The 23,315-nt window shown below is 45.4% G+C and overlaps 1 protein-coding gene across 1 annotated transcript in view; it reads left to right on the top strand.

Annotated features, from left to right (window-relative positions):
- The window catches only part of WDFY4 (WDFY family member 4), a 307,568-nt gene that overhangs the window by 21,471 nt on the left and 262,782 nt on the right, over window positions 1–23,315 (top strand). The window contains exons 3-8 of the mRNA XM_081075021.1: window positions 8,824–8,938; window positions 9,761–9,867; window positions 16,009–16,143; window positions 18,549–18,738; window positions 21,047–21,236; window positions 22,717–22,874. Of these exons, the coding sequence (XP_080931147.1) occupies window positions 8,824–8,938; window positions 9,761–9,867; window positions 16,009–16,143; window positions 18,549–18,738; window positions 21,047–21,236; window positions 22,717–22,874 (895 nt within the window). The remainder of the gene's footprint in view (window positions 1–8,823; window positions 8,939–9,760; window positions 9,868–16,008; window positions 16,144–18,548; window positions 18,739–21,046; window positions 21,237–22,716; window positions 22,875–23,315) is intronic.

A 23,315-nucleotide genomic window follows, 5' to 3' on the forward strand; every position in this document is an offset into this window, starting at 1 on the left:
TATAATAGGTGGGGAACACCCAGAGTAGTGCTTCCGTCACTGGTTACAGGAACACAGGAGCAGCCCAGCCTGCCCACTGGGCCAACACTCTGGCCAGTGGCAGCTGGTGACAGCATGGGTGCAGGGATTTCCTTTGTTGTCTTGGAACAAAGCACCTGACAGTGAGGTCTGCCTTTTAGTTGGATATATTGAAGGCTGGTTGTAGAGTTGGAAATGCATCTTTGTATGAGGATTTAACTTTTGCTTCATGATTGCTTTGGGTTATTATTTTAAAAATATACCCATAGTCAAAGCACAGAGAATATGAGCTACTTTGCGCATTGAAAATAGACTAGGACAGATGGAAGCTTAGGCAGGTTTTTATTAGGAAACACCTTTGGTAAAGTTTCTTCTAACTTATTAACCACAATATTTAAGGATTTCCAAAGATGACTCACCATCTTTTGGGGATCATATTTATAAGATGTATTGAATACTTAGGCATGTGTTTCTGTTAAAAAAAAGCCAAATATAATAACTCATTGTTCACTAACTCATTATTTTCCTCCACGTTTTGGACTTGTATACTCCATTTACCCCATTTAACAGATCAGATAACTGAGGCGTAGGGACTGTACTGGAAAACAAGAACTGAAAAAACATGGCTCATGTTTTTCATTCCTAGCCTCCCTGCTCTAACAACCCTAATTTCTGGGAGATAGCTCAATCTCACCAGTTCTCAGATCAATGTTGCCTTAAGAAAGAAAAGATGTGAGCAGCTTCCCACACTGAGCGAAACTTTCTGGGCCTGTGTATGGGTCCGTCCATTGCACTGTATCTTTCCTCCGGATCTGAGCAGCCCCGCTCTGGTGAAAGTACTTTGCATCTGAGAGCCAGGTCTTGGTATTTATTCGCCTCTCTCCAGATTGTCAATTTGAGAATCCCTTCATTTGTTGTAAAAATATTTATTAAGTTCCTATACTCTGTTCTAGGGCCTGGGGCAATGAGACAGAGAAGACAGATAGAGGTTTTACCCTCATGGAGAGTTCAGTCCAGAGCAGAGGATACCAAATAGCACTCAGAATGTGGTTTTGCTTGTAGAGGTTGGAAATAAATTAGTGGCCTTTTTTTTTCAAAGTGGGAAGTTTTCACCGGAAAATCAGATTTCCAGTTTCTCTTGAAAATTTTGGTAGCTGTTATACTAATAATTGGATAGAGATGGTTAGGGACACCCCTTTTCGACAGAAGATGGTCTTGGTCTCTAAGTTTACCCCAGTTCTTCACTCCTTAACATCTCTCACGCAGTGCACCTTACTCATTTATGTTATCTGACCCTACAGGCCTCTGAGCTTGTGGCCTCAAGAATAGCAAACACTTCCTATTATAACGGAACCTGATATTTGTCCCTGTTTCCCAAACCCTGTCCTGGTAATTGGAGGCATAATGGCCCATGAGCTTTCAAGTCAGAGAGAATAGGGCTCAAGCCCCGGAATCACTGCTTACCAGCTGTGCATCTTGGAGCAAATTACTGAATATTACTGAATCTCCGTTTCTCATCTGTAAAGTGAGATTAATAGTACCTTGCTGGGAGACTGGGAAGGTGAGATAAGACGATGCTTGTGAAGTCCATGGCACGTGAAAAGCAGACACGTCCCTATTAGCTTTCCATCCACTCCCAGGATATTAACTGCACATCCTCCAAATTACTGACACGACCTGCTACGTTTTGGATCCCTGGAGCCCTCCTCTGATGAACCCTGGAGAAGCAGAATATTACAGGCTTTTCATCTTAAAATCTACATTCTTTTATTAAGTCCTACGTGTTATAAACTTGTTGTTTCTATTAAGTTCTGACTAATAAAACCTTGCCAGAGCCAGAGCCCTCAGGCTTCTTAATTAAAAGTTGACAGTGGAAAGAAACATGGGGAAAGTGGGAGATTTTTTTTTCCAGGTGCAGTGCTGATAAAATCTGAGCTGTAGATGAAGATTGAAAACATCCATTGGAATATAGATCCTTGTGTCAGAAGTCAAGCTTGTAACCACGATGTTCTAAATTCTGTAACCATTAAACAGTGTTCTTCAAGGTCGTCTATAAAGAACCCCCTTGAAAATATCAGGACTTAATAAGTTATGCCGTGTCCTGTGGAATGTGGCTATTAATGTCAAAGCCTCATACGTATATTAGTTGTCATAGAAACCACGGCCCAGCTGGGCTCTGATTGCATCTAAAAAGTCCTAGAATGCTTTTTTTTGGTGGATCTCAACTCTATACCTTCCTCTTTTCACTTTGGGGCTAAGGAAAACCACGATGATCTGGAAAATTCTTTGTCCTAAGACAATACACAAGAGATTCTGAATTGTTGCCCCTGCTTGGAAAGGGTGCTGTTCCTGGGTTGTGGAATCTTGCCTAACTTGGTCAGACTCTTTATCAGTCAGACTCAGCATCGGAGGGGTGGTCCATGTGTAGTTCGGGCTCCAGAGAAGGTTGATGACAGTGTGTGCCCCACCTCAGTGGCTGTCACTTGCCTCGACCTAGTAAGTCTTGAGATCTGTTGCTAGGCATTGTCTGGTGTAGCAGACTCCCTCAGAGCTGCTTCGTTGACATCTCCTCCCCCAGAGAACTTCCCTTTAGCCTCTCTGGCTTTCTCTCATGTCTGACTCCTCCAAACCCACAGCAGAGGCTGAACGTCTCCCTTCTCCCTGTCATTGTAAATGACATACGGAAATCTGCATTAACTGCTAGGCAAGCACAAAGATGGGCTTCATTGGCTCTATATTAAAATCTAGCCCTATCGGCTCATCTCCAGAGTTAAAAACAACTTCAGGGTTGTTGAGGAGTGAACCCACTCAACACTGCATTTGCTGTCTTGGTCATAAGGAAGAGCCTAATGGAGCCTCAGGGCACCGGAACCCCAACAAGGAGCTGCCCTGAGGGGTGAGTCAGAAACAAAGTGCTCATCTAGAACTGCAGGCTCTCCTCCTGCACCAGACCCCATGATTCCCCTTCATAGGTCAAAGAGGAGTTCTTAACCACGTCAAGGGGTCACTTTCGCTGATGAAACCTAGTAATATTCACCACACTCTAACTAACTAAACCAGCCATTTTGTTTAGTGTTTATAAGCCCTCACAATCACCCTGTGAAGTGGACGCTCTTCTTATCCCAGATTTACAACGAGGAAAGAGAAATTTAGAGATGTTTCATAGCTTGGCCAAGGTCACACTGTTGTTAGTGGGGAGCAGAACTTAACTTGGGCGGTCTGCTTAGGCTGGTGTTGTTAGCCACTAGGTTCCCTCGGGTAATGCTGGGGTTCATAGAACAGAGTACATCTGCTTTCTCTCCCTGTCCCAAGACGCAATGGACACTGGCTTTGTCTGACTAGTACCTATGTTCCCTTTGGGGACAAAAAGAATGCTATCTCCACACGTGTGATGTCTGGACAGCTGATTCCAGGAGGTTTCAGACAAGGAGGAGGTCTTATTACATCCCACAGGAGGCAGCCAAGGACTTATCAGTGTGCAGACTAGTGTTTTCAGGAAGGATTCAATTGACAGTTGTTCTTTTCCTTCCAAAAGCCCGTTCTTTCTAGAACCCTTCCTATCATAGGGTGTCACACTAAGAGAAGAAGGCATTCCTCTAGCAAGTATGGGCAGGTCTTGCTGGCCTTCCGCTAAGTTTGTTTCGGGGCGAAGGAAACTTCAGTTTCTCATGTTGCACAGAGATAATCGTAGACTTTGGGGGAGTGAGAACTCTAGATATAGTTGTTGAAGATCATTCTTAGAATGTGTTCTTTGAGAGAAAGCAGGCAGTGAGGTCCACAGCAATTAGCATAAAATTCCTCACTGTTTGGGACAGACAACCAGGGGGCTGCGACAACATAAGAAAAAAGGGAGATCTGTGGATGTGGTAGATTAGAGATGTTGCAAATGGGTTCACCCTGCTGCCTTTGAGAGATTGCATCTGTGTCCCCTTCCCTTGAATCTGAATGTGTTTATGATGGCGTGGCTAATGGAAAAAGGCAGAGGTGACATTTCTAGGCCTACGCCTCAAGAGACTTGCTGCTCCTTCCTGTCCTTTGGAATACTCACTCTTAGAACCCTGCTGCCATGTTGTGAGGAAGAGCAAGCAGCCCTACGTAAAAGCCTGGAGAGGAACCGAAGCCCCTGACCTTGCAGCTGTACTGGCTCATGACAGCCAGCACCAATTTCCCAGCCATGTGAGTGTGCCATCTTGGAAGTGGGTCACTTAGCCCCCAGCTGAGTGAAGCGGAGAAATAGGTCCCTGCTGAGCCCTGCCTAAATTGCAGGTCCATGAGAAAAATAAGTGATTGGTATTATTTGAAGCTACTCAATGTTGGGGGGGGGTTGTTTTATAGTAATATATAACCAGGACAGTGGGTAACATGGGGAGGAGTTCATTCATTTCCTAGCGCGGAGTAATTGAAATTAACACTCACTCGATTGTACTTGGAAGTGAGTGTTTGTATGTGTAGGTGCACATGTGCATGTACACAGGTTTGTACTCTTAGGCTAGCTGCCTGGCCGGTAGTGCAGAGTTCACACACAAAGTGTGGTATTCTCATAAAAAGTAAGCTTGGACCCAACTGACACTGGATTAGAGAAGAGTAGCATTAAATATAATAACAAGGATGATGAACAATTATTTCTGACTGTGGTGTTCAGAGGTCATGGTGAGGGTCAACACCCCTCTTCGTCCCCTCTGTCTGTACCCCTTCAGAGTGGGGCCTGGAACAGGGCTTATTCCCATCTCTGGGAAACAACATTTTTGTTGTGTTAACTTTTTTTTTTTTTAATTTACAAAAGAGAGAATCAACTGTGTCACACTAGCAGGGGAAATTCATGTAAAGTCTCTGAAATATTTTGAGCTCACTTAAAGACCAAACCACCAAACTCTGCGGTAATGGAGAAGTAATAATATTGCTGTCATACTTAGAAACCAACCAGTTCTCTGTCATTCAAAACCTGGGGTTTTCTCCCATTTCCTCAAGAGCTTTTGTCATTCCTTATTGTCCTTTGGAGACCCGAGCATCATTTTCTTTCTCTTTCTTCCATGTGAGGGGACAGCCACAAGGCATCGTGGTGCAGCTTAGATAATGTGAGTAAATAAAAGTTTTTTAAAATATTAAGCAATATTCTCCCAGCATGCAAGTCCCAGTTTGGGGGAAAAATTAGGTCCTGTTGGAAGCTGCCTTAACTCTTTGGGGTCTCCCTGGTATCATTCAGTAAATGATTGCCTCCTTGCATCAAATGGCACCCCAGTGGCCTGAAAGAGTAAATGCGGCCTCCAGAAGTGCCCACTGCCGTCCCAGGAAGGGGTGTGAGCCTTGGGAGGATCTGGCTGAGTGTACAATTACTGTTCAACTCACAGCGGCCCAGTTTGCTTTATTGTAGCGTGCCTCTTGGAGTCCCACTGCTTGAAGACAATCTAGATGCTTCTGAGGCAACTGCCTGCAAATTGGTCTTTGAGGGGTTTGCCAGTGCAGGGAGGAGGCACCGGGATTTGTTAGGAAGACATCATAGCAGAGTTCTTATTCCTGGGGAGGGAAATAATCTTACATTGGAGTTCCTTGCCAAAGGACTGACATATTCTTTCCAGGGATGAAAGTTTCCAGGTGGTAGCTGGTTTCCAGGTGGTAGCCATACATTTCTTAGACATGCACATGCTACTTGGATTTGCGTGTAATAATTCAACTCTTCACTCTGTGGTTTAACTGATTCTCTGGGCTTACCCTCTGGCTCAGCCTTAGTTTCCGTAAAGTGGGAATAATAACAATATGAATGTCAAAGAGTCGTTGTGAGGATTAGTGGGAACAATGCATGTAAGTGTTTGGCCCAGTGTGGGCACAAGACCAGCACACAACGCATTTGGCCATTATTCTGCATATTGAGCATTTCATAATCACGTGTTCACTTATCAAATGTTTGAAATGTTTGTTGAAGGCCTACTATGTGCAAAAGTATTTAACATTCTTCTAGCATTTTTGTAGTTCTAGCAAAGTTCTGATGTTCTGCTTTTTTATTTACAAAAGAAAGGGGGCAGCTATGTTTATAGGGCAGAAAATGTAAAAAAATTTGGATACAAAGTTTTTAAAAAACAAAATAAATACCCAAGTACTCCTCACCCATATAAAAAGAATCAAACATTTCAGATAAACTAAAGCCACCTGTGCACACATTCTAGAGCTCACTCCCCTTCCACCTTTCTCCAATGGTGACCCCTATCCTGCTGAATTATTAGATAGATATTAGATTATTAGATTATTAGATTAGATATTAGATATTAGATTATTATATATATATATACAGACAGACACACATATACACACATATACGACTTTTTACAAAAGGGTATTTCACTATGATTCTAAAAACCTGTGAGATTATATATAAATTATACAATAATATGGATATATTTTTATAACCATAAGTAATATTGTGTAATTTATATATAATTTCACAGGTTTTTTGTAGCCTCACATTGTAATATTTGCTTTTGCCACTCAACATTCCATTTCTGGGGTTTATCCGCATTGATACAGGCAATTCTATTTCTTTTTCAGTTATATATTGTATCCTTATATAAATATGCCACAAATTATGCCTCATGGTTCTATTGATAAACATTAGATATTTTCTAATTTTTCACAGTCACAAATAATGCTGCAGACATATTTCTTTTCCACGCCACCATGTGCACACGTATTTCTCCAGGGAACACATGTAGGAGTGGAATTGCTGGCTTGTAGGACATGTGCCCTATACCTTTCTTGGATTGGGTTAAATACTTCTTTAAAGAGTTTCTTCCAAGTTACACTCCATCATCAGAGCGTGGGGGTTCCATGGTCCCTCACCTTCACCCACATTTAGTATTGTCAAGCTTTTCATTTTTACCAACTTGAAAAGTATTAAATATCTCATTGTGGTTTTAATATGCATTTTCCTGATTCTTAGTAATTTGCTATTTCTTTTATCTTTTATTAGTTACTTGTTTCATTTGCTTGTTTTTACAAAAAATCAAGTTGTTTGTCTTTTTCTTATTAATTTGTAGCAGTCTGGATATTATTCCTTTTGTCAGTTATACACATTGCAAATATTTTCTACTGATCCTTGGCTTATCTCCTTATTTTGTGTATAGCATCTTTTAATATAGAGACAATTTTTCAAGGTTTTTACTTTTTAATAAATATAGTATCTATAGCAAGGAAACACACTGAAATGATTTTCCTTTGGAATTTTGATGCCTTTTTCATCTTTTCTAGAAGGAGGATCTCAGCTTAAAAAAACTCGGTTGGGTCTTTGGGCAGGAATATAATTTAATATGACTTGTGAGATGGAACAGTGGATGGGAATCCAGCAAAACTGCATTTCGTAGAGGCTACTAGTTCTGTGCACAGCAGCCTACCTTCCCGGTGGACCTGGGATGGGAAGTTGCTGGAACTCAAGTGCTGGAACTCAAGTCCAAGGCTGGTCACTCCACTCTGACAGTTGGTCTGGAGAGGGCGAGCCTCACTGAAAGAACAGTCAACTTGGCCTGTGACACATGGTAGAACAAAAGGAAAAAACTCTGATGAAGACAGACCTATGAATAGGATCATTACAGAAACGGGGGGAAACTCTGAAGAGGGTCTGGCATCTGACGAAGAATTTTAAAAGTCATGACTACTATTAAATAGTATCCGAAATGATGAGGAAAAAAAAGTTTGAGGAAATATCTGACCAGATAGGATAGAAATTGAGAAAGGACAGGTAAAAAATAATTTTAAGGAAATCAAAAAAGAAATAGGAGATTAAAAATGACAATAACAACTTGGACTGGGAAAGAATTTCCTAAATCTGGATTAAAGCCAGAAAACAAAGAAATAGATTTAGAAATTTCATTTCACATGATTTTCATGTGGCTGTATAGCAACAGCCAACAATACCAAGTTCAAAGACAAAATGACAAATTTGAAAAAAATTGCCATAGTATTATGGACCAAGGATTAAAATAAGAAAACCGTGAACATCCTACTAGAATAATAACAGGCTACAAGTAAAAACAAGCAATTTAAGAAGCACAGAAGTGTTCATTTACTCTAGTAATCAAAAGACTGCAACTGAGATTTTTTTCTTCTATACAGTTTCTCATTTAAGATGAAAAAACATGACAGTATTCAATGTTTGTGTGGGTGTAGAGAAAGCAGCACTCTCCCTTGGAGCCCCTGGAGGCTAATCTGCTAAACTTTTTCTGGAGAGCGAGTTAGTAATATGTACCAAAGCACTAAAAACAAAACAAAACGAAACCCCCCACTCTTTTAACTTGCAATCCCACTTAAAAAAGATTCATCTGAAGGAGATAATTGCATGACTTAAACTATGAAATCTGTACAGTATTTGACTACTGTGTAAGAGGAGAATCAGTGAGACAGAGTAACTGATGGAGTAAGGAAGGAGAGGGAGGGGAGAGCTGGAGAGTCACTCTTAGAGTTTCTCACTAGGGCAACTGGGTGCTTGGTAGGGCCAGTCAATGAGAAAAGATGTAACAGGTTTGGGGGCAAGGCAATGGATTTGGTTACGAGTGTTTGATGTTTTAGGAGCACAACTTCAGGGGAAATGTCCAGGGCCCAGTTGGCTGTGGGTTTGGAACTCAGCAGGAAGCTGAAGAATTCACAGGCACCAGAGTAGGGATATGGTGGAAGCTGGAGGATAGATGATGTGGTGGCTTTTGGGAGGCACCTGGGAAAGTGAGTTGAGCTGTTGGTTTGGGCTGGCAAGGAGAGAGGGGGCTGACTCTCCTTGCTCTGTAGCTCTGACATCTCTGACCGAATCCTGTTGGTTGCTTTCAGGCCTGGGAACACTCCGTGGGGATCATCAGCTTTCCCAGTCTCCAAAGCCTGGCAGAAGATGTTTCCAACCAGCTAGCCCAAGACATACACAAGGCACTTCTGGGAAAGCCTGCAGGTAAGAGAAAAGAGGTCCTGGAGACAGCTTATTGGACGGTGAAACAGCTTTGCAGGTTTCTGTCAGGCCTCCTGCTCAGACCTCTCTGCTTTCTAATAGAATTAGCACAGTGTCTTCCTAAGAGTCCAGCCAGCCTGGGTCTGCCACTGTCTATCTTGGGAACAAAGGGAGAGGCTAGTAAAGGAGGGAAGGGGGGACTTGGGGAACTCTCCTATTCCTGGGATGGACACACACACACACACACACACGCTCAGGACCAGGGCTCTGGGAAGAAGTGCTAGGATAAAAGGCACACCCGAGTGTTGAATGGAGAACTTGATCCAGCACAGACACAGAGACCAAAGCCGTCGTGTGTTACAGCGTCTCCTTACTTGCATTCTTCCACTCCTGGAACTGGACCCTGGAGGCTCGGCTAGGGAAGGAATTCCAGGGGAAAGAACTGGCTTGACCATGTGCAGATTGCAGGAATCCCTGCAATTTAAGGGGCTGTGTGATATAGGAAGTGGGGTGAAGACTCTGGATTGCAGGGAGTCTATCGCTGAGGAGTCTGTTCTTATTATTTGGCAATAGGGAGCCATTGATGGTTGTTGAACAGGGATGGTGGCATGGTAAAGGCTATCCTCCAAGAAGATTAATGTGGCAGAGTGTGGAATGTTTAATATAGATTCCGGTAACATTGTGAGGATGGCAGGAGGCAGAAATCCCTAAAGTTGCTAAGGTGCATCTCATGGGGAAAGGAGCCCAAGAGACGGGGAAGCTGGGTGGGCAAGTTCTGCACCATCCTGCTGGTGACACTTTCTCCTCTTTCCGTGTTGTTGCCAGAGCAAGCACGGGCTGCAGCTGGGCAGTTGCTGCGGTGGAAGGGGGATGCAGACCAGGATGGCTACCTGCTCCTCAAGTCAGTGTTTGTGCTCACGGGGACAGACTCGGTAAGTGCCAGGCCCCGTGGGCCCTGGCCTGGCCACTCCTCATCTGTGTGCACAGGGATGTCCCAGTACAGGGCAGTGGCCATGTCAAGTGCATCTTTCTTTCCATGACGTTGATTTCTCCTTTCTCTTCCGTTATTCCCCTTCCAATGTAGGACATGGACTTCAGAGTCTCAAATTCTGGTTCGAATCCTGCCTTTTCAGTTGACAAGCTCTATGCAACCTTAGGCAAATGGCTTTAGCTCTCTGTGACTCTGCTGTGTTGCTAATTTTAGATCTGGGAACAATAATGCCTCAGTTCTAGGGTTAATATGGTGATTTAAAATGCCCGATGTTCCTGTGTGTCAGAGCAAGAATGGACGTGTCCCATGCATTGTATGAATTAATCTTCCTCAAACCCTTAAGTCGGATTATGGTGATGGCACGCTAGTGGTGAGAAATCAGGCTCACTCATGTTGTGAAACTAGTCTGTCTGACTCTAGAGCCTGTGCTCTGAGCCGCTGCTCTCTTTGCCTCCTGTCAAACTCGGACTGAAGGAGCCATCCCTGTAGACACCTGTCTGTGCATGCCTGCCCAGACACAATGCTCAAATGAGGCCTCTTGCCCTTCCCTATCCACCCACACTCCATCGTGGCTGCAGTCATGACCTCCCATGGGGAAGGGGGTCCTAGCGCTCCCTCCCTGAGTGGTTTGATAATGGTTGATGTCTCTCTCAGGCAGACGAGGTCCTGGCAACTGTGGCCATCAGCAGAAATGGCCATAAGCCCCATGCAGTGCAGGTCCAGACACTCATATGTCTGTCAGGAGTGCCCACTGTGCCCAGTCTAGTGCATGGCAGTAGGAACAGCAGCAGAGCAGACCAGAGTGGTGGCTGCCCTCAGTCTACTGGTGACATGGACAAGAGAGGAACCTTTGGAGACGGTACATGGAGCTGTGAGAGGAGCAGAGTGACAGTTGTTAGCCAGAAGGAGGACCACCTGGCTTTTCCTCTGCATAACTTGCCTGGACAACCGTCAGGCAGAGCAGCCTGAAGTACAGAGCCGGGGCTCTTCTGCCCCTAGGAAAGGACTGTTTCCAGTCTGAGTAGTAGTAAAAATTAACCTAAAGCCTGGTGTTCCACTGTGAGCAGCCTGCCCCCAAATCAGTGAGAGAAGTAAGCAATGGGCTTTCAGGGGAGACAGTCCATCATGGGCAACAGGGAGAGCTGCCGTGAGTAGGGTCACAGCAGAGCCAGGCATCAAGGAAAGGGATGGACATTACCTGCAATGCAGCTTTCAGGGGGCTGGTTAGGACCAGAGGCCTGCATGATATTGCTGGTTGTGGCCCAGACTGTGCATTCTTCTCTTCTCTTTTTCTAATTTACCCACCACGTATGTCAACTTAGTCAACCAGGTGAGAAATTGTGTGGACAAGATACTTTAGATGAACCCCACATGTACTCATATGTGCATGAGTGTGTGTGTACACACATGCTGAGGCTGCAACCACAATAATTCCAGTGGAGCTGCAGGCAGAGCCCATGGGAGAAAGCTTCACACTCAGGCCGGTCCCCTCTTTCCAGCTTCCTGTCTCCTCTCCTCTGGCCACTCTGGTTATCAGTTTCCACATATAGGGCCCTTTTGGTCAGAGGGAGTTTTAAAATCTGAACAGAGGAATGGGAACGGCCCTGATCGGGTCCTTAATTCAGTTGTTTGCTCTTGTTATTAACCACTTCCTCAATTCCCTAATGAGGAGAAACCTACCAAAATAAGCAATGTGATTGCCTAGGAAAGCCCTTGTTTTCAGCTCTGCACCAGTCCCTCCTTCCCTCCCTCCATTCCTTCCTATCATCTATCTGTCTTATAAAAGATATAATGTGGATTTCCCATCTAGATGGTGGAGTAGGTAAACGTTGTGCTTGCCGCCTCTCATGACCACATCAAAATAATAGCTAAATTACTGAACAACCATTATTAAGAATCTCCTGAAGTCTAGCTGAACAGAACTTCTACAACTAAGGACATACAAAAGAAGCCCCCTTAAGACTGGTAGGAGGGGTGGAAATGCAGGATGGGCTGGGCTCACACCTGCATGTAGTGGTTCAAAATTGGGAGAGATGTCTCAGCTGGGGAGGGCCACTGGAGGGCTGAGGGAACCCAGCCCCACACCAGGCTCCTCAGCCCAGGATTCCAGTGCTGCAAAGAAAAGACCCCATAACTTCTGGCTGTGAAAACCAGTGAAGACTGTGGCTGACTGAGATGGAGGGCAGCTGGAGTCAGAGGTGTTCCTCTTACAGGGCCCATGCATATACTTACTCACTGACAGACTCACTTGCTTTGAGCTCAAGCTCTATGGCAGTAGCTCAAAAGGTGCCAGGGACATATGGGAAGGAACTGAATTGTCTGGCTTCAGACTGAGGGCTGTAGGGGCAGCTTTCTCCCAGACAGAAGTACTGGCAGTAGCCATTATTTCTTTGTTGAGATCTCCCCACTCCTGGCATGCAGACACAGGCTGGTGCCGTATCTGAGTCTCCATCAACCTGGCTAACACTTTGCACCCTGCCCTGGTGATTCCCTGAGACCCCACCTGACCCAACTTTAGGAAACACCCAAGCCACTTCCAGTAGCTTTTCCATCCAAATGGGCTGCCTTGGTTCATGCTGTAGACTTTCCTAAAATCTCCCAAAGGTTCATAAAACCCAAGAAAGTAGCATCTAGCCTTAGTGTGCCCCATACCTCTTGCTGAGCAGCCCCAATCCCAGCACTAGCAGCAGTCAGCCTCGAGTCATGGCTTGGCCTCTCCCAGGTAGCTTCAAGCCCAGTGTGGGTGGCTGCCATCTGCAGATTGCTTTGTGGCTCATGCCAGGTGACCCTGGGCAAGGCACAGGCTTTGGCTGAACTTGGTCTGTGGCAGGGCCCCTTCCAGGAGGCCCTGGGACTGGCACACTTGGTGGCTGGCTTTGGACCCAACTGGAACACCACCCAGTTTCCTCCCTGGGTGACACACCCAAAGGGCAGAGTGGACAGGCACCAGAGCCCTGCTAAAGTGCATCCTGCTCCATAGGGTCACCACTGCATAACAACCCTCCACTGTAGTCACAGCCAGTCCTTACAACCAGTCAGTGAGGGTCAATTCCTCCCACTGATGTGCAAAGAACAACCAAGGATCAATTACAATAGGAGGCACACACAACCCACACCAGCGACACACCTGGAGCACTCAGCTGTGGTGACCAGGGAGACTGAGCCCCTTGGCCCCATAGGACACCTACTACATAAGGCCACTCTACTAAGACTGGGAGACACAGCAGCCCTACCTAATACAGAGAAACAAACACAGGGAGGCAGCCAAAATGGGGAGACAAAGAAACATGTCCCAAATGAAGGAACAGAACAAAGCTCCAGTAAAAGAACTAAGCAAAAATGGAGACAAGTAGTCTACCAGATGCAGACTTCAAAACACTGATTATAAGGATGCTCAGTTATTTTAGAGAGAACTTCAACAAAAAGATAAGAAACATAAAATAGAGACGCAAAACATAAAAAAAAGAACAAGTAAGAAATGAAGAATACAATAATGAAATGTAGACTAAATAGAGGGACACACCAGTAAACTAGATGAAGCAGAGGACTGCATCAGCAATTTAGAAAGTAAGGTAGCAGAAAACACCCAATCAGAATAGTAAAAAGAAAAAAGTTTAAGGGGCCTCTGGGACAACATCAAGCATACCAACATTTGCATCATAGGGGTACCAGAAGAAGAAGAGAGGGAGCAAGGAATTGAAAACATATTTGAATAAATAATTATGGAAAACTTCCCTAACCTAACAAAAGAAATACAGGTAACCCCGTATAACACAGTTGTTAGGTTCCTAAAAATTGCTGTGTTATGCCAATCCGTGTTATATGAAACAAAGAACTAGTACAAAAAAGGGGGTTAGGTTCCAAAAAAAAATACTATTATATTTTTATAATTAAGAGACATATTTTTATTAAGCAATTTTCACCAAAGTATAACATATTAATATGTATTAATTAATGTTTTCTTCATCATCACTACTAAGCACCATTAACCGAGGTGTTTTCTTTTTGACAAGATATCTTCATCCTCTGAATTTAATACTCCACGAACAAAATTGATTTAAAATTCTAATAAATTTTTAAATTCTGCAGTTATATCTGATATGATATCCATGTTCGAATGAAAAATTTCAAATGAGATATCTTTTGCTCTTAAAAGCTCTTATTACATTCTGTGTTGTTTGGGGATTTCCCTAATTTCGAATGAGATGTTTTTAGCTCTTAAAAGCTCTTATTACGCTCTGTGTTGTTCAGGGATTTCTCTAATTCTCAAACTGTGTTAAAGTGAAACCATGTTCTAGAATGCCATGTTGTATGAGGGTTTCCCCCAATTCTTGAACTGTGTTAGAGCAAAACCGTGTTAGAGCAAAAACGTGTTATAGAAAGTGCCATGCTATGTGGGGGTTACCTGTAGATATACAAGCCCAGAAAACGCAGAGAATCCCAAACAAGACGAACCTAAAGAGGCCCACACCAAGACACATCATAATGAAAACGCCAAAGGTTAAAGACAAAGAAAGCATCTTAAAAACAGCAAGAGAAAAGCGGTTAGTTACCTACAAGGGAGCTCCCATAAGACTGTCAGCTGACTTCTCAATATAAACTTTGCAGGCCAGAAGGGATTGGCACAAACTATTCAAAGCGATGAAAATCAAGGACCTACAACCAAGATTACTCTATCCAGCAAAGCTATCATTTAGAATCAAAGGACAGATAAAGAGCTTCCCAGACAAGAAAAAGCTAAAGAAGTAGATCACCAGCAAACCAGTATTACAAGAAATGTTGGAGGGACTGAAGAAGAAGAAGAAGGAGAAGAAGGAGGAGGAGAAGGAGGAAGAAAAGGAGAAAGAGAAGGAGAAGGAGAAGGAAAATGACAAAAAATATAAATGATAAAATAGCAATAATACATATCTTCAATAATTACTTTAAATGTAAATGAATTAAATGCTCTAGTCAAAAGATATAGGGTGACTGAATGCATAAGAAAACAAGACATTTACATATGCTGCCTAGAAGAGACACATTTCAGATTGAAAGACACACACACCTAAAATAAAGGGATGGAAAAACATACTTCATGAAAATAGAAATAAAAAATAGCTAGGTTAGCTATACTTATATGAGACAAAATAGACTTTAAAAGAAACGCTATGAAAAGAGACAGAGAAGCATCTAGTGATCCCACTTCTGGGTATTTAGCCAAAGAAACCCAAAACACTGTTTTGAAGGGACATGTGCATCCATATGTCCATTGCAGCATTATGTGCAGTAGACAAGATGTGGAGGCAGCCTGGGTGCCCATCAATGGATGAATGGATAAAGAAGAGGTGGTACATATATACAACGGAATATTATTTGGCCATAAAAAAGAATGAAATCTTACCATTTGCGTCAACATGGATGGACCTAAAGGGTATTGTGCTGAGTGGAGTATGTCAGACAGAGAAAGACAAATATCATGTGATTTCTCTTGTACGTGGAACCTAAAGAACAAAATAAACAAACTCAGAGAACATTTTGATGGTTGCCAGCTGGGCGGGGCATTGGATGAGTGAATGAAAAAGGTGAAGGGATTAAGAAGTAGAAACTGGTTGTTCTAAAACAGTCATGGTGTCATGGTGTCTAAAAGTATAACAAGGAACATAGTCAATTATACTGTAATAACTTTATATGGTGTCAGATGGGTACTAGATTTATCGGGATGATCACTTTATAAGTTATATAAATGTCTAATCCCTATGTTTTACACCTGAACTAATATATTAATAATATTGTATATCAACTCTATTTAAAAAAATTAGTTAAAAAACCCCCAGAGAACCATACTTTTTAAAAAAAAGGGTATAATGTTTATGGAGCACAAAGTGTACAGTTCGTATAAACTTTATCTTCAGTCACCCTAGGTGGGTCCTATGAGTGTCTCCATTCTTACTGGAGAATCTGTTGTCCAGAGAGAGGACGTGACCTCCTTGTGTTTCTCCTCGCTATAATGACCACACAAGCCAATAGCATGGGTCAGGGTCTGGAGCAATGCTGTGCCAGCTCTGTGGCCATGGGTCACGTGACGTTTGCTCTTCCGTTGCAGGAGACACTGGGCAGAGTTGTTGAATCTGGGCTCCCAGCCCTGCTCCTTCAGTGCCTTTACCTCTTCTTCGTCTTTCCTCTGGAAAAGGATGAGCTGCTTGAGAATGATGTTCAAGTTCAGAGGATGTTTGTGCAGGTGAGTGAGAGGACAGCTGGACTCCTCTGGGTTGAGACTGTGCTCTGCTTCTCGGTGATGCTCTCCTTTTTCTTGGCCTGAGTTCTGAAACTCCTCTGTTCTCCTTGAGGGCCCAGCTCATCCCTCTGTTCTGATGCTCCACAAATGCCTGGAATCCTGTGCATTTGGAAAATGGATTTTCTTCTTCTCTTTCCATCTCATTGTATCTGTGTACCAATATTCCCCTTGTTCTCTCCCAGAAATCTATGCTACTTGGCTCCGCCAGCGCTGTCTCCAATCTGCATTCCCAGGTCCTGCCCTCCCCAGCATCTGGAACCTCCTGTCTGCTGCCACTTCCCCTCTGAGAACAAGCATGCTAACCCTACTGGCATAACTGTAGCCAATGTTTTCTCAGTATGTGCTATGTACCCACCCTTGTGCCATGGTCTCTCCTCCATCACCTCCAAGAGTCCTCCCTTCCATCCCCAGATGTGTGTAGTATTGTCGTCCTGATTGTATAAAAACTAAGGTACAGTGAGTAAACTGTACCAGGGTCACAGAGGTAGTGGGTGGGGACTGGGGTGGGAACCCTGGGAATCTGGGGACCGCGTCCACTCCCAGTCAGGCTTTTAACCACTCAGTGATGTTACCTCCTTCTTGCTTTTCAGAAACCATCTCAGGCCACAGAGCACCCAACGTGATTTCCTCTCATCATTCCCCATCTGCTGTCCTCTCTGATTGCCAGCAGTGGCCTTTACCATAACTTCTCACAGCCTTCTTCTTTCTGACAAGTTCTGCTTTCCCAGGTTCTGGAGGCTGCAATCTCCAGAAAGCTCCTTCTGCCTGTGTCTGTGGAGGTGGCGGAGGGTGAGGAGGACTGTGCCACTTACTCATGTTTGTGCATATAGGATCTGGGCCGCGTCCCACACCGAGCAGGAACTTAGGGCCATTTAGGAATTTCCAAATGTGGCTGTCCATTGAATGTCCACATTAACACCCACTTTAGACTAATTCTCAAGCCGGAATCATCATTACTGGAGGGTATTTCACAAGTTCTGGTGGATTCCACTTGTGGCAGTTTATCCCCGAAGCTGCATTTGTTGGAAACTTAGGCCTCATTTGCCTGTACATAGTCCTATTCCAAGGGTGGCCAGGATGTAGTACTGAGCACGTTAACGAATTTTTATCATGTGGCTTTTATGTGCAGGGAGCGAGTGCAGCCCAGTCTGCACAGTTCTCTCCATGGGTAGACAGACCACAAACCACAGTGACAGACTACGTCTGCATTCCTCGGGGTTTTCCTTATTTCATTCCACAAAAATCTAGGAAGTTCCTACCGGGTCCAGCTCTATGCCAGACCAATGGTGTCTGCAGGAAGCACAGTCCCCTCTTATATAGGCGACAGAGAGAAGATGCAGAAACCAAATGGGGGAATGGTCACATGGATAAACAAGCAGTGTCTAATTTTTAAGGGCTCTGAGGGAAAAGTCAAGGTCTGCTAAAAAATGAGCACAGGGGACTTGATTTATAGTAGAGCATAAAGGAGGCTGTTTTGCGGAAATGACATTGAACCTGAGCTGAAGGTTGAGGTGGAGGAGCGATGGGGGGAGGAGAGGGTTGAGGAGCAGAAATGGTCGTCCAAGCTGAGGGTGGCACGGCCACACCGACAGGCAGGGGACTGTAGCCAGCTCCAGGGCTGCCCAGTATGGACCCTATCACTGCATTGCACGGGCTAATGGACTCAGGTGGAAGGAGATTTCTGTATTTGCTGAATTGGAAGGTCCAGTTAGATCAGTGAGAGCCCATGAGTGAAGAGGCAGGGTGAGTCCCTGCAGAGCTCTGTGTGCCGTGATTCACCTCAAGTGGATAGATGGTGTGGGAAGTCCATAGGGAGACTGAACTGGCAGGAACAACGTCTCCAGTTAGGAGGTTATAGGACAGTGCCCATGGTCTTATGGAGAAGTGGGTTTTGAGTGCTACAGGAACATATCTGCTTTGTACATACCATGGTCCTGTTAATTCTATCCTTTAATGGTTGATGGCATGTTCCCTCTTTTCTATAGAAAAAGACACTTCTCTATGTCAAACACTTCTTTATTATTCTGATTTCGAAAGGATAACAACTGCTTCTATAAGGGTAATGAGTTCTAACTGAAGTGCCAGGCCCGTCATCATTTTCGAGGTGGCACTGTTGACCATGCTGGCCTGGGGCACAGGGTGACCACACACAATCCCATCCTTTGTGCTGACACGTGCCCATCAGTGCTCTGCAAAAGTAGGGACCAAATCCATTGTAGGAAGGAGGCTTCCTAACCAGTCTTCTTGGCTTTCTTTTTCCTCCTCTCTTTTTCTCTCTCTCTCTCCCTTCCTTCTTTCCTTTTATTTATTTATTTATTTATTTATTTATTTATTTATTTATTTTCCAGATGTTGGTCAATATTTGCAGTGAGTCTCAGGGACTGGAGGGACTTCTGTCAGGGAATGAGCTCCAGTCTTTAGTGGTTGCCACGACCTGTCTCCGGGAGCACAGCTGCTGCTTTTGGAAGGAGCCCACCTTCTGCGTGCTGAGGGCAATCTCGAAGGCCCAGAACCCCAGCATCATACAATACCTGCAGGGTATGTCCCCGGTGTCCGAGATGAGCTGTGAACTCACTTTCTACAATAACACCCTGGGATGCTCTTGCAGCATCAGGACAGACTTCTGGGACCAAAAAAACAGATGGACAAACAGGGTTTTCACTGCTGCCCATCTATGCCCAGTAGATGACCCTATATTGTTTGGCTCCATTCATGAAAGTACTTTTATTGTTCATTTTGATGCTCTACTGGAGGAGGGAGGGAAAGGGAAACTTATTTACTGTCCACATACTGTCCAGCAGACACTGCTTTGGTCTGTTTATATATTATCTCCTTTTTTTCTCTGAGATAGATGTTAATGATTAATACCATTTTGTAATGGGGAAAACAGAGATTAGGAGTTGCTGCAGAATTTGCCAAGGTCCTAGTGATCGAAGAAGAGAATCAAATTTTAAGCCTGGAGGTGCCTGATTCCAGTGCCTTAGGTTTGTCTCTGGGCAGCACGTGTAGGGGTTAAGGCCATAGATTCTGGAACTAGACAGCTGGAGTGTGACTCCAGCTGTCCTCAGGTGAGTGACCTCGGACACTTATCCACTTGGGTGCCTCAATTCTTTCGTCTGTAAAATTGGGATAATAATCCCGCTGATCTCACTGGATTGTTGTGATGCTTCAGTGAGTTTCTGTGTTTGCACATAGCTCCTGGCACATCGTGGATGGCCCATAGACACCAGTCACAGCATCACTAACTAGTGTAATCACGGCGTGGTGCGGAGGCCCTCAGCAGGCCAGGGGCTCCCTTAGCACCGTCTGGCTCCTCCTGAGAACCCAGGCAACACCGGAAAGCACGGACACCATCTTGGCTCACAGAATTTCGGGAAAGGTGGTTGGCCTCCTTTCAGCACCTGGCCCATCACAGGGCTGGCGAGGCTAAGTCCAAGGGCAACACTTGGACAAAGATTCACTTCAGCTGATCCCCTCACCCACCATGTGGTATCTCCTGAGCTCCACCAGCTAGAATGCATCTTGGGAGCTCAGCCGTCCATCTCTTTGGCTGACCCCAAGGTATGGGGTCTTTCGGGGAGTGGCTCAGAACCTACCAGTGTGACCTGCTTGTCCATGAATACTTGTCCTGTAGTCTGTCTTCTTTCTGGGACCTCCTATAACAAAGGGCATCAGCCAGTGAGAACTGGGAGAGCTCAACAAGGCCCCCTCTTGCTGTCACTGAATCTGGGATGAAACAGCAGCCCCAGTTTAGGCATTCAAAGCTCCTGGTGAGGCCAAGGCCTGGTGGTCATGGTCCAGGGCTGAGCTGGGCCTGAAGAGATCAGCAGCCCAGGCACCCATCCCCCCACAGGCGAGAGTTGGAGACCCCTGAGGAAAGGCTGCATGTATTAGTGTGACGGGCCCTCACTGTATCATTATTCTTAACTGGAAAATAAAACTTCTGCCTCCATGGGGAGCGTGCCACCTGGAATGCTGTACCCCCTTAGGGAAATGGGTATCTGTGGGCATCTAGGCTGAAGAGAAGGCAGAAAGGAAGGGCTGACCTGGCAGTTACCTGCCAAGCTCTCAGCTCTTAGGATTGCCCCCTCCTGCCTCCCAGGATGCAGACTTTCTGGTGCCTCTGAGGCCTCACAGCTGAGGGGCTGAGCATGTTATTTAAGTCCTCAGCAGGCACTTTTCCTGACTTTCTCAGCTCTCGGAGGAGACTCCTCCCAATGAAAGAGCCCTAAAACAAGTGATAAATCAAAATGCAAATCCAGTGGCATCTCTCTTTTGACTCAAATCTTCCTGGGGCTTCTACAGTTCTGGGGTAACCAGAATGGCCAGGCCCCACAGGAGCCACCCTGCTTTCCTCCCCCTCCCTGGTGGCCCACACTTCTGGGCTCTAAATCCCTGATTCTTTTGTAGCTGAGACACACCATCTTTTTGCCCCTCACCTTCTCACATATTCATATCCTTCCCTGCATTTTTCATCAGGCTAGTTTCTGCTCCTGTTCAGTGCTGCTTCATTAAACCCCTCCACAGTGTTCAGGTCTGGGGTCTTGTGTCTTATTACTTATGGATCCCGACACTGCTACACGCTGGGAACTAGGAATAGAGGGCGAAGAGGCTTCCTTCCTCTCTCTGTTTCGCCTGCTCTCCACCTGGGTCTGCTCAGTGTGGCTCTCAGGATGGCACTTCCCAAGGGGGAGTCTTCTTGATCCAACAGTCAGAAAAAAAATGTTTTGGATTAATTCACATTCACATCTTGATTCACAGTTGAAAGGGGGTGGTGTGGGGGAGGGAATGACTGTGGCAGAAGAGCTGTTGCTTCTGAGCAAACGGTGCTGTTTTCCTCCCGCAGCCATGGATTGTGTCAAGATCTCCCTGCAGAACCTCTCCAGGCTGGCAGCCTCTCTCCCTGCCCCCGAGGTGGCGGAGGCTGTGAACTTGGTCTTGGGCTTCGTGAAAGACTCCTACCCTGTCTCCCCAGCTCTGTTCCTGGAGTTTGAGCACGGGGAGGGCTACCCTCTTCTCCTCAAAGTGTTACTCCAGTAAGTGGCTGTGCTTGGTGGGGGAGAACTGCCAAACCTCGGTCCTCAGAATCATTTGGAGTGTTTTGGAGAACAACAGATATTGAGGCTTATGAGAGGGTCTTCTGAAATACGAATTTCCGCAGAGCATGGCCAGAGAGACTTATTGCACATGTAATGTAATGGGCTGCAAGCTTGGAGTCACTTCCTTAGAGAACCAGTGAGCTATCGCGATAATAGTTTCCCCAAGTCCCTGTGGTGGCATGTACCACTTACATGCCTACCGGCCTGACAGACACCTCTCGGAAGGCACATCGCTGTGTTTGAGGGCTTCCTGGGACTGCTGTAACCGGCTCTGCCCATAGGCTTGGGGGCTGCTAAGGAATCAGCAGTTACCAGGAGCAGCCCTCACCCAATGACTGGCAAGAGCTGCTCTTGTGAGGCTGGGAGGGGGCAGAGGGGCAGTTTACTCTGTTTCCCAGAGTCCCCAGGAGGATTAAGCTCCAGTTGTCCGATGAGACACTTGCTGGATGACGCTCCGTACAGCCTTCCTTCCCTCTGTCTCACAGGACCTCTCCCCTGCTTGTATTTTGGGATCAACCCCAATTAAACTACTCTCCCTCAAATCCTTGACCCCTAGGAAAAGCAAATGAGGACATGGTCAGCTGGGTCAGGCTACTCCTCCACTCTGAGTCGCCATATCGTCTTCGGGTTGGGTCCAGGGACTGGATACACCAAGAGATGGAAATCAAAGAAATTGCTTGATTTTCCAAACTCTTCCAATTGCCTCAAGCTATCATGGAGGTCTTTGCCATACTAGTTCTTGAACATTTTTTTGGTTAAATGGGTGGTTGCTTTGCCCCAGACTTCTTGTGGGAGACAGGGAAATGAGCCTGTTCCGGGGAGTGTCAGAAAGGACGCACTACACTGCGTTGGTTTTCCTTTCTACCTTAAATGAAGTCACACTGCAAAGACTTTTACTATTGACATGGCAGAGCTGGAATAAGACTTGGGGACCCTTCTCCACAAGAAGAGAAACGTAGCCCACTGAAACATGAGTAGCTAAAAACAAAAACAATACTCAACCTTAAAATAAGCATGAGGAAGTCAAATAAAGTCAGGTTATTTCCCATGATGTTCCTTTTGTTGCTCGTTGGAAATGCCAAATCTCTCATTTATGGGGTGCTCCTGCCATGCTGGTGCCCAAAGCACATGCCTTTTGGGGGGTTGGTCACAGAAAACAGCTCTCTTGTGAGCAGATGCTGTTGCTCTTGCCATGTTTATTCTCATCACACGTGTAGGTCTAAGGCTGACCTTTGAAAACAGATTGCCTTGCCCAGGACACCCCCCTTGCCTTTTGGTGCTGACTTGGTAGAGACCTTTGGGGTCTTCCCCAGCACCCCAATCGGTGTCACCTCTGTATCCCAGTGAGGAGCACCATGAGCAAATGTGGCTGCTCTGTCCAAGAAGTCCAGGGAGCTGGCCTCATCTGTCCCTGCAGGTATGATGGGCTGACCCAGAGTGAAGTGGACCCTCACCTGGACGAGCTCTTCGGGCTGGTGGTGTGGCTGACAACCTGTGGGAGGTCAGAGCTGAAGGTGTTTGACAGTGTCACCTACCCTCAGATGGAAGGCTTCAAGTTCCATCACGAGGCTTCTGGTATGTCATCATGTGTCTCTGAGTACCTGGCAGCCATCGGCATTGTTTCCCGACAAGGCTACACAAGTCTTCCTTGGCTCTTTGTAATGAAACAAACACTTGGCTTGTGTCAGTGACACAGTGGATTTAAAATACCTCCTTGATAGACTTTTTTCTAGGTGTCTTGGGTGGGACTTAGAGGAAATGTTTGCTTAATAAAAGCGAAGACGAATAATGGAGGGAACCTCTGATGTCTACCGCCACCTCTGGTGTGACTTACTCTGTGACATTTGCTTATATAATGGGGACTGATGGCCCCGAAACACTCGCCCGGCTCAGAGTCAATGCTTCCTCTGTACTTTGAGACATTGATTGATTGATTGACGAACTCAATTAGCATGCACTGCTTCTTTTTGTGCAGCAGACTCTCTGCCCCTGGCTGGCCACCAGCGTGAACAGGCT

The sequence above is a fragment of the Rhinolophus hipposideros genome, assembly GCF_964194185.1.
Source record: "Rhinolophus hipposideros genome assembly, chromosome: 15".
NCBI classification, from domain to species: Eukaryota; Metazoa; Chordata; class Mammalia; order Chiroptera; family Rhinolophidae; genus Rhinolophus; species Rhinolophus hipposideros.